The 12,236-nt window shown below is 35.5% G+C and overlaps 2 protein-coding genes across 3 annotated transcripts; both read right to left on the bottom strand.

The window, feature by feature from the left end:
- Window positions 635–7,881, bottom strand: LOC107627883 (phospholipase D gamma 1-like). Of its 2 annotated transcripts, none has more exons than XM_021116389.1 (10): window positions 5,713–7,881; window positions 5,027–5,143; window positions 4,564–4,758; window positions 4,039–4,290; window positions 3,854–3,922; window positions 3,598–3,751; window positions 3,286–3,434; window positions 2,172–2,351; window positions 1,566–1,871; window positions 635–1,344 (listed from the first exon to the last, which is right to left on the bottom strand). In XM_021116389.1, the coding sequence occupies exons 1-10, from the start codon at window positions 7,414–7,416 to the stop codon at window positions 1,051–1,053; spliced, it is 3,420 nt and encodes a 1,139-aa protein (XP_020972048.1). In that variant the 5' UTR covers window positions 7,417–7,881; the 3' UTR covers window positions 635–1,050. The 2 variants fall into 2 exon arrangements, with proteins under 2 accessions (XP_020972048.1, XP_016186184.1); XM_016330698.2 differs by having other exon boundaries at window positions 637–1,344; window positions 1,566–1,763.
- On the bottom strand, window positions 8,283–11,153 carry LOC107626028 (subtilisin-like protease SBT1.1). Its single transcript, XM_016328797.2, is given in 3 exon segments — window positions 8,283–9,320; window positions 9,322–10,594; window positions 10,843–11,153. Coding segments are annotated over 3 exon segments (2,250 nt in total). The 5' UTR covers window positions 10,850–11,153; the 3' UTR covers window positions 8,283–8,350.

Raw genomic sequence — 12,236 nt, 5'->3', positions numbered from 1 at the left:
GAACAAAAAATTTTCATTTAATTAAGAGGTTTGAAGTATCTACTTTTATTTAATATTTAAAATAAACTTTTTTTAATGATATAGTATCACTGTGTTTTTTTTTTGGTAAAGATATTATTATCTTTTGTGTCAAAACATTATGCATAAATAAATAAAATAACTCATCACAAAAATATGTATTGTGGTCCCTCCCACGATGCAAGTGAACATACATATCGTCATTCCATGAATAAAAAAATTAATTATCTCCATAATAATAAACTAGTGTGATTTGAAGTTCAAACTCATTTTAGTTAGGGTCAAATAGACACTTGAAAACTAGTGACTTGGAAGAAAATTACAAAAACAAAGGAAATGAATACAGAACTACCTCACATCAAGTTTTGGGTAGGTGCAATGGAGCATGTTCTATATTGTCCTTACTTTTTTTTGTTTCTTGTTTCGGTAATTTGGCCAGTGTATTGTCCCTATGTAGGACCAATATATATTTTTCTTTTGGTATTGTAGGACCAATGTTTTTGACTTTGTTTTTGTGGCCCTGCTAGCACTCATTATATGACCTAAATACAAAAGCATGGGGTGTGTGGCCCAACTTGGGGGATACACATTGAAACTCAAGTCTCTTAACAACATTGGGTCCACCATAGAGCTTCATATGCTAATTTTGCTAGCTAATTAATTCTTAAATTATTAGTAAATATATACTAACTATAAGACATTTCAAAACTGTTTGGAGGAATATGTAAGGTATTCATGAAAGAATAAAGAATGAGATTAAAATTGTTTGTCACTATACAATGTTTCAACTTATAAGACATTTTAAAATTGGTTTATCCTCTATAATTGTAATTTACACTAATCATTTGATCTTATACTAAAGATAGCAACTAACAGTGGTGTTGGTGTAGCAGTAGAGATACACACTAGACACTAGACACTAGACACTTCCTTTCCCGGGTATAATCCGAATTCTAGTCATTGAGAGAGTGCCTCTTGGGAGAAGGAACCTAACTATGATGGAATTATGAATGAATGAATGAATGTGATAATCTAAATGGTTAGATTCTCCTGAATGCCAAAGCATGAACCAACAATCTTGCCTCCAACATCAGGAAACTCTTCAAAGCCAGGAATGGGTTTAATCTTACCCTTCCTATCAACATCTACAGGGTACTTCATCAGATGGCCTCTCATTTCTGATACCTCTTTAGCTGAGTATTGTTTCCAATTCAGTTCACCCATTGTTCTAACCCTTGAGACACATTCAAGGCTCTCTGGTTGGAAGAAGCACTCTTCAATTGTCCCTGTGTGTTCTGCCCATAGTGACATCCTATAGCCATGGACCTACACATATACTATATAGTTCAACAAAGAATTCTAATCTAGACATGTAGTAATGTAACTTTAGCACCCTTATGTTTCAGTTGGTCCCTCTTAATTTATTTTTGGTTTTTAGTCCTATAAATTTTGATCATCCTAAATATTTTCAGATATGTACATAGTTCTTTTCTTTCCCTCAAGATCTTTAAAAGAGTAACATAATTTTAAAGATGATCTTTCTTTACCTGTCCACGTGGAGCAGAATTGTTTCTTGCCCATGTATGATGAGGTTGGTAGGCTCCCATTGCAATCTCTGTGTCCCTTCCTCCGTCCATGGAGCGCTGGTTGATGTTTGCAGAACCAATTATCACATATTCATCATCAACTATCATACCCTTTGAATGAACATAAATCATGAATCTTCCATTATTTCGACTTTGTGCCTGCAAAACAAAACAAAAAGGAAGAGAAAAAAACACCCACATAAAATTTACCGCAAGGAGAAATATAAGATCAAGATGCTTACATTGTCGTATAGAATATTTGTGGTACTCATAACCCCATGAATTTTGGTACTTTTTGGCTACTTATTAGTCTAAGAATTATCTAATAACAACTAAGAATTATGAAATAACAACTACTATCTAAATACAAATTTGTCTTTATCAAATATCAAACCTTGCAATTAAACTATTTGATGTACTTTCAAATGAGACAAACTTAGATTATATTCTTTCAAGGGCTCTATCTCTTTGTTTATCTTGACATTAAGCAAACAACAAACAACAACAAAGTCTTAATCTTATCCCACTAGGTAAATGACAAAGGGAAGGTGAGCATTGTATTCTTACCTGTGGACTATTTGCTGGGGGAGGAGCTCCAGTTCCATTAACATTCTCATATATACCACAGGCCTCGCGATTGCCAAGACAGAAAAAGTTCAAATAGTCTTGTGGAGAGAATGCAGTTTCAAGTCCAGTCTCAACCAAAGCATTATATACTGTCTGATACATATTTTGCATTGTTTTGTTCTGCAAAAATATATAAAAACAGTGAGTAAGAAATGCAGTATCCAAGTACTCATAGGCTTTATGAAGTTTAGTTTAACATCAGGATTCATGAAGCAGGTTTGAGTGCTTTTGGAAGATAGTATAAACAAAAAAAATTTGTTTTCTAGTTTTGTTTTTGTTTTTTTGTTTTTTTGTTTTTTTTTTTGCTTTTTCCTTCATAGAATTGTGTAAATAGAAAATATTGAAAATGAAAACCCAAGAATTCTGAACAACTGAGGATTCACTTTCTAGCATAATTTTTGTGAACTTTTTTTGGCAGCTCATACATAACTTTTTGACTCTTGATGGTTGCAATGATATTTCCTAACTTGAAAATTACATTTTATCAAAAAGGGAAACATATAAGTAGCAAAAGACTTGAAGACAGTTGTAAATCACAAGATGATATCCCCTAACTCATTTACTTTCAAACCCCATAAATGGGACAATATTCACTGAAAATGGATTACTAATGCTCAATTGTGTCTATAGGATCAAATTTGTCAAAAGAACCCTATTTTCTTTCTATTTTGCTTCTAATATGTAACTAGGACTATACACTATAATTTAGTTGACAAAAGATATTGATAGTGATAACAAATGTAGAACTCGGTTAAAACTTGTGATGGAGGAAGGTTGCATAAAACTTTGGCAAGAACCACTAGAAAGATTTCAATTTAAACGATTTTACAATAAAGATTGTTGGTATGATACAAAATTCATCGAACTGTTAAAATGACACTTGTTAACTCTTTCTTCACTATCATGATTTCCAATTTTCAACTCTTATTATCAACTTTCTTCAATTTTGATTGGACACACTTAATGCTTTGTTAATTTTGTACCAAAACACTCTGAGCCATTTAGTGGCTATGATGATTTTATTAAAAATTTTGCCTTAAAAATGTGAAAATACCTGCCAATATAGAATCCTTTGGGTGGCAGCCCCTGTTGGAATACCTTCTGGCCACATTGGAATAACAATGTACACTGCAAATCTCTGATTTTCTCTAATCTTTTCAGCAATCTTCAAAGCAATTTCTATTGGAATTAAATTATCAGCACCTGCAAAAACATGAAATATAACATAAACGAGATATCTTTAAAATAGAAGCAACTCATCATTAATTTTCTTCTTTATAATAATTTGTGTTCAAATTATGCAGCACAGTAGGCCAAATAATTGTTGAAGCAACAAGCAAGAATGGTGCACAAAGAGAATACATACCAAGATCCTTATATTGAGTCTGACTCCAATTGAATGAGGATCCAATGAAATATTGGTTCTCTATATAAATGTAATGTTGTGCTGAACGGATGGCCTTCACATATGCTTCATGTATGCTCATGTCAATCATCACATTCTTTCTGCATACCAAGTTCTGTAAAACCACAATAAGCTTAACATTCTCGTGGCGATGGAAGTTTAGACTTGAAAATAAACATAAAAAGGAAGAAATACACAAAAAAGGTCTTGAGTTCACCATGCTTTGTGCTATTTTTGGATCCTTTGGAAATCCCTTGACAGAATTAGAATCAATCGAGCGAAATATCTGCATTTCCAAATTATACAGAATTAATTAGTTTAGTTTAAGTAGCACAAATAAGAAGAAAAAAATGTTGCTTCTAGAAAATTTGAAAATATTCATTCAGGACTAATAGAAAATACCTGAACATGCCAAGCCTCAGGATTATCGTCATCGACACTAGGAACATCATTCACAGTCAAAAAATCTTGAATCCGTTCTAATCTAAGCAGTGCATCATCATATGCATTACCTTTTACCTTTGAAACCCCTTTAGGTTTTGCAGCTCTTAACCATCTCTCCTCAAAGTTTGCCAAAACATCATAAGCCGCTGGACCATCAATTTTAGAGTGCAAGTCATGCCACGGCTCTCGCAGGCAACCACCAGTATTACCCTGTCATTAAATAAACCACAACATAGGAATAAATTAGTCCTTGTTTTCAAACTTCTCTATAAGTAGATTTTAGCTATTAGCCTATTACAACATAGTTTCACCATGATTTCCGGTTGATTCTAAATCTTAGAGTGACATCTTATTTTTAAGTTATATTTTGGTCACCTTTCATCATATATTGGCATTCATTTGTGGTATGTTAGATGTTTGATGGAGAAATGGAGTGACACATGCAATGATGCAACCATTTGGAAACTAAAAATAAGAGATTACCGCGAAACATGGATTGTGATAGTCATCCTTATGCAGTGTCTGCAATGTCCTAAAGAGAGGATGGTATGGATTATCGTATCGCCCGTCACACAAATCAAGTCCACCAACAAATGCTATAATTTTTCTTTTGCCATTTCCAGCAGCAGCATCCACCATTACAGTTTTTTGATGATGTGTATATATTGCTTCAATTTCCTGATAACCAGAAAAGGAATTTTAATGTTCATCTATGAAAGGAAAATGAAAACATCTGTGGGAATGCAGATTCAAATAAAATATCTAATAGCTAGCAAAACTATATTCTGTTTCATAAATTCTGAAATTTGTGACAAAAATTGTTTAGTTACCTGACAGAATCATGTTAGTTGCAAGCATAGTGTGTGCATCATATGCCAAAGTCAATGAAAATCTCTAATAATGTGAGAAATTAAACAATGGAACAAACAAAATATATCAACCAAACCTTTTGTTTTGCCCAGCTATGTCGTTTTCCTGCATTGCGAGAACAAAGCTGCACTTGTACTGAAGAATGCTTGAAAAATTTTCGAGTTTCCTCATCATGAGTTGCCATGAGACCATCCTGAATATAAAGTAGAGAGTTTTGTATAATTAAAACTAAAAGATAAAATCATGCCCATTCTTCTGATAAGCAAAACCCCTGGAGAAGAAAAAATGTTCAAGGATCTTAATCTTTAATTGAAATAAAATAAACAACAGAAATCACATCAGAGAAGTACTAATAGAGGACAAAATGAAGATTTTTCTCTTGTCATATGCATTACCAATATAATCATTTGGCTGAGAGAAACAAGAAGTTGAACGTTATTGGTATGATTTTAAAAAATTCCCTTTATTAAATATACAACTTTGTAATCAAATAGATTGAACAATTTATATTCCTTTTTTACATTTTGAAGTTACACAGTTCTTACAATAAATAAATATTTGAAATGCGTTTGGTGATGAAACTCCTATTTATCCATTCTTATACAGTTTCAGACTCAAGCTCTTTTTACTGATCTTAAAAAAAAATTCAAAGCAAATAGAATATAACTATGATGACAACATGTAGCAATAATAATACCATCCTAACAGGCCTCCCAAACACAGAAATGCAATAATAAGAAAACAAAAGATTGCCCTACTTACCGTTTGTATACCAAGGATGTTTCTTGATGTAGGGTCATCCCAAACAAGGAGAAGCACTCTTACTCCTTCCTGTGACTTAGACCTCAAAAGATGGCCAAGGCTTTCCGTTGGGCCGGCATCCCTAATCAACTGAACTTTGTGCCATACTGACCAGCCCGTGATATATATCAACCGTTGAGCTTGACTTATTGCTTGAAATATGTCAAACCAACACTTTCCATGCACATAATGCATCTCATTATCAAGCATCAAATTAGGGAGACAGCCATCTGGAACATGAGCATCTTGATATAGAGTAACAGTTCCACCTCTCCTCAATGGAAAATAAGTGCCGGGAACCCCGATATACTCAGGACCTGCTCCAACTCCTTGTTGATACATGACTAGTTTATCAATTGGAGTGTACTGTATGGTTAGGCTCAATACAGCACCTTGCTTAACAGGTTTCCCATTACTATTCAAAATCGGGTAGGCCCCTTTTATTACTTCCCCTGAGTGTATTTGTTCGACTGGAATCGCCACAACACCAATGAGTTCTGATCCCACGACGTCACTGTCCTTAACATGAAAGATAACTTCAGCAGCATTATGCGCAACAGGAACACAAAAATGCTGCTCCCAAACGGGGTCCTCACAGTTCTTAATCACAAAAGTCCTCCCAATCACAGCACTTGATACACGAATTGACACATAAGGATCGCTGGTATTGCCCTTGCCCGGACTACCAGGCATTTTGCCAAACATATCCCCCAAAGTTCTGTGGAACATGTCTAGATTTGGAAGATTATTGGCTTCATGAATCCATATATCTAAATTTCCATGTAGAAGCAAAGCTCTCAAAGAAGACCCTTTATAGCTTGCAAGCTGCAAACTCTGGTTACGTGGCGATTCATTAGACACACTAGGCGAAGTCTTTAAATCCCCTACATCAGAGGTAGAACGTCTCCTGCCTGAGAATTTATCCGAACAACCATTAAATTCATCATTCCTCCCATGAAATGGAACTGAATTCGAATGCGCAAAATGTGGTGCAAAAGGGCCAGTTTGTGCAGCAGGAGCAGGGGGTGATGCAGGAGCAGAGGGTGATGCAGGAGCACCGAGCTTGCTATCTGATATCTGAACATTGCATATAACATTTTCCAAAGAAGGACTCCTAGGAGAGCTGGAAATGGGACTCTGACTAGATTGTGATGATACTCCTGGACTTTTAGGACCTTGATGGTAGGGGAAAGTATAATAATGAGGTGGAGAATAAGCTGACTTTTGCCCCGGACTCAGAGGATAGTCCAGCCGTGGTGGAGGCCGCCGTTTAGTTGTTGGCCCCCCGATACTCAGGGGATAGTCTAATCGCGGAAGAGGGCGGTTAAAGGCAACCAATTGAGGCGGAGGGCGGTTAATTGGAGGACCAGGGGAGCTAGAACCGGGGCTGGGTGACACAGGAAGTGAGGTGTATGCATATCTATGGCTACATGGTGAGTGTGGAAGAGAAGGGTGTGAAGAAGGTGATAAAGGAGGTGGAGGGTAATAGTTGTGGGAATATGGTCCCGGAGGATAAGAGAATGAATATGCAGGGTGATGATGAGTTGATGGTGCATGTGGATCAGAACCACCATGTGGAATTGGAGATTGAGCTCTTGCATGATCAGAAGGGCTCCTAGACCTAGAGTTCCGATTTTGGCTTGGAGATCCATTACTATTGTCCATTTTTATCAATCGAAATACTCAAATTGTTCCAAACCCTACTTGAATTGATGATCATGCAAAATTATTCCATAAATTGAATTAAAAACAAATAAATTAAATTAATTATGCACATAGAAAACAATAATAACAAAGGATTACTGCATCTGTACTAGATGGTGAATGTTGATTGAGACGGAAGAAAACGCTAACAAAATTCATGCATGAGAATCCTTTTTAGGAAACTCAGCTGAAAGTTTAAGAGTTTTAATGAAAAGCTTTCACCTTAACGAAGCATTCTGATTCGGAAGCTTCATCAAAAGAAGAAGAAGAATGAGAAGATTCAAAGGCATTGGAGATGAACCACATCACTCTCTCTCTCTCACATACACACTACTCCATCGCGCTCTCGTTTTCTCTTCCCCCCTCTCTCTAATGCATGCCACGTCAGCATGGTCTTTTGAACGAAGGGTACAAAACTCGCGCGAAAATAACGGCACTTTGCAGCAATAATGTGATCAATGTATCAAATAACAACGTTCCCATTTTATTTATTATTATTTTTTTTTACCAAAGATAGGAGACTCGAACCCGCAACCTCTTAACTGAGTATGGGGAGACTATGCCATTTGAGGTATTACTCATTGGCATAAAATTTGGAAAGATAGGAGACTAGAATCCGCAACCTTTTAATTGAGTATGAGAAAAATTGTATATTTATTTATTTTATTTCGTACATTAAGTTAATCTAAGGAGTTTAAGTTTAAATTGATTACTCCACGAATCTAAATTGATTACTGTTGAATTAAAATTTTAATTTTGATATATTATTAATATAAAATAATGTCTAATTACAAATATAAAATTTATATAAAATAATCTTATCTTTCTTTTTTTTTTTCAAAGGTAGATATATATTTCATTAATAATCAAAATGAAATTACAAAAATGACAATTGCTATTGCCAGGTTATTGCTATAGGGCTTCTAACATTGTACTTGCCTGACACCCAAGTCAATGATCCAAATGTTGAAGTGTCACTTATTGTTGTTCCTCCATTTGCAACAAAAGTCACACTATAATTCAATTTCTCACCTAATTTTCCAAACCTCAAATTCCTTGGTTCAACCTTAACTGATACTCCATTTGGTTCTTCAACTTTCACTGTATAAGAACTACTAGGATATCCAACATTTGTGACTACCCTCTTGTATGTAACACTAGAATTTGTGCCATTTATGTCAAATGAGACAGAAAATGAAGGGTAGTTTAGGTCACCAAGTTGAAAAAATGTATCTTTGGAGCATTTGAAATGACCCTTTGAGATTATAGCAATTTGGGTAGGAGTATAGTTAAGGCTGCACAAGTAGTTTAGGTAATCTTTGTTGGTGATATCATAGACTAACCCTGGATCAGAGGCACATTCTGGGTTGACATGGCCTGAACCAAATGCAAAAGGGTTGGCGAATGCAGATGAGGTGTTCGATGCAATGTCTAAAAGAGGGGAACCTCTGTTGTTCACTGTGTAAGCTGTGGTCATCAGTGCAGATTTGATAGCTGCTGGTGACCAATCTTTGTGCACAGATTTGAGAAGTGCTGCTATGCCGGTAACATGAGGGCAAGACATCGAGGTGCCGGAAACTATGTTATATAGCACACGCCTTTTGTCACTCTTAAGCAGGCTTGGAGCAGTTAATGGTGGCCATGAAGCCAAGATGTTCACACCAGGTGCAGTTACATCTGGTTTAATCACATCTGGCCCCACTATACTTGGCCCTCTAGCAGAAAATCCTGCCATAACTGGTGCAGGGTCACCATACATTGTTCCTATGAATGAAATTGAAGCTGTTGGAGATTTGGCAGAGTGGATGTAGTTCCGAATTGCATTGCTTGCTGAGGCACCTAAGGAAGTTGCTGGCAAAATGTGAGAGTATTTTCACCACCTCGCCCTTTTCAGTTCTGGAATTCATTCCTCGTTCACAAGCAACTATTTTTCCATGGACTAGCTTTGGATCAAGTGAACCTTTGGTGCAAAATTGTGCTGTCCTTTGTGTTCCTGTGGTATTAGCATGCACAAGAGGCAATTGGATTGTCTTGCCATGATACAAAGATGCCCCTTTGAAAACCTGTCCATTCCCTAGCTTCACTTTGGTTGGAAAGCTTCTATCAGTGTAGCTAGCAGCAACAGTGATGATCCATGGTGCAACATTTCCAACGGTTGATCTGAAAGGGCCCGAATTCCCTGCAGAGCAAGAAACAAAAACTCCATTTTGAGTTGCCCCAAATGAAGCTATGGCAATACTATCATTGTAGTAAGGCTTTGCAATGCCGCCTAAAGAGAGTGACAATATGTCTACCCCATCAGCAACAGCTTGATCCATAGCTGCCAATATATCCGAATTGGCGCAGCCTAGTGGCCAGCATACTTTATAAGCCGCAACTTTTGAGGTATACCTCATTCCACTTGCTGAACCTTTAGCCATGCCGAATAGGCTTGCATTGTTCACCATGTTACCGGCTGCAGTTGAGGCTGTGTGTGTTCCATGCCCTTGAGAATCTCTTGGCGAACGATAATCCAGCGTTTCATTGATTCTCCCGATAACTTTTTCATACCCTTTATAAAAGGCTCTTGCTCCAATTAGCTTCTTGTTACAATTTGAGGCAGAGAACTTGGTCCCTTCTTCACAAGAACCTTTCCATCTAGAGGGTACTTCGGTCAAACCAGTGTCTTGGAAACTGATGTGTTCCGGCCATATACCGGTGTCAAGGATCCCTACGATCACATCAGAGGCCAAACTAGGAGCACTCCAAAGTCCTCTCCCATTTTGTAGGCCAAGAAAATGTGGGGTGTGTGTTGTGTGAAGGGTTAATAGCTCATCAGGCATTGCTGCAAGGAAACCATCAACTTGGTTCAAGTATTCAAGTTGTTTACTTGAAAGATGTGCAGAAAAACCAAACATGTTGGTTTCATAGACATAAAGAAGCTGAGGAGCTATTTCCTCTTCATCTTCTTGCACTGAAACCTCAGTGATGAAATCAATGACAGATTGAAACCATGGTTTAGTGCTGTCTTGTGAATGAATTGAGGATTTGATCTTGGTCTTGTCCATGTGTACTATATATGTCTGTTTGTCCATGATAGCAATTGAATTTGTCACCATTAAGGCCAAGAAAAGTAGCAATGTCCTAGAGGTCATGTTGCCTGCAAAAAAAGGAAAAAATAAAAGAAACAAATCAAACATTTAAATGTCTTTTTTCAAGGTTCTAAATACATGTATGATAAAGGAAGTAAACACAGTGATTTTGACAATGCCCCATATAACCAGTTTTTCTTTCTGTAGGAACATTACTAAAAAGGAAAACTACTTTCATCTCAACAACAGAGAATGCAAACAATGCAAAGAACAATGTATGCTATGTATTGAGAAGGAATGGAGCTAGATTCCCAACCTTTCATGTTGCCCTTAGCACAAGAACATTGAAGGATGCTATGGGAAGTGAAGGATGCTAATACACTCTTAGCATTGAATCTTAAATAAGAACCTGAAGAAGCTACCAAGGCCTGAAAATGTTGAAAGCTTTGACTTTTTTTCTAATACATGTTCATTGCATTTCAACCATGAGTCTACCTTTATCTATTCTTGTCTTCTAATTCACGATTGCATGCTTTCAATTCATTTATAATTATTGATGATAATAATAATAATAATAATATGCACTTCTAGATATACATATTGTAGTAGGGCAAAAAGTATAATCATGTGCCATTGTATATTAAATTGTAGAAATATTTTTATCTATTCGGTGCCAAATCATATCACTGATCCACCACATTATATCAATGACCATCAAAGTTGCTTCTAATTTTACTTTTGGCATTCTTTTATTCTCTTTGCAGAACCTTTCTTATCTTTTGAGATCATAAGAGTGTTTCTTAGTTGAGGTATCCTTTGATATAGTGTTATGACTATCATAGTTAATAAAGGCACACTTTATAGAGAAAATATTTTAGGAAAAATTTCAAGTGTACCAAAAACACCGATATTCTAGTTGTTTTAACTGTTGATTTCAATTAATATATATGATATATATTTTCTATAATTCAGATCAACGGTTAAAATAAAGTACACTTGAAACTCTTCCAATATTTTATATACTCATTTTTGTGTTATACATTAGGCTAATAATACATGTAGGATCTTACTTTCATGAACATCCATTGAATTTGAATCAATGTGTATGTTTGGCATACATAAATTAAAAAAAAATGAACTTAGTTTATTTATTTATTTATTTTTACAACATTGCTATTTTTTCTTTTTTTTTTTACAACTTCTGGGGTGTAGTTGCAAAGTGCTTGATATGATGGCATTGCCTACTTATTCCAAGTTAGTGGAGTTATGGAATTGTCAGAATGAGACCCCAAAAGGGTTTATGCCTCTGAACATCATTTAAGAATGTTTCCAAGTGGGGTGGCAGATAATTGAAGTATTGGTTTTCATAGCTCTCACTCTCATGACATCTCTTTTAGCATGCTTACATTTATGTCATAGGCTCATAGCTAGCTTTCATCATTGTAACACCAATTTCTAGCTTTCTAAGTAAGGCATATATAAAAAACCAAAGCCAGCAATTGTTGTATAATTTCGATTTAATTTTTAAAACATTTTAATATTATAATTTTGAGTGAATCAATTAATTTTAAAAAGAATACACTATCAAAATGATATTCAAAAGCTTACGTCGTTAACAAAAAAAAATTAAAAGATGCTAATAGTAAAAAAATTTTTGAAAAATTTAAAAATACGATAAAAAAAACTAAATATTAATTATATATTCTAAAA

Source organism: Arachis ipaensis, chromosome B02 (assembly GCF_000816755.2).
Source record: "Arachis ipaensis cultivar K30076 chromosome B02, Araip1.1, whole genome shotgun sequence".
Taxonomy (NCBI): Eukaryota; Viridiplantae; Streptophyta; class Magnoliopsida; order Fabales; family Fabaceae; genus Arachis; species Arachis ipaensis.
This window is presented reverse-complemented; position numbering and strand designations above follow the sequence as displayed.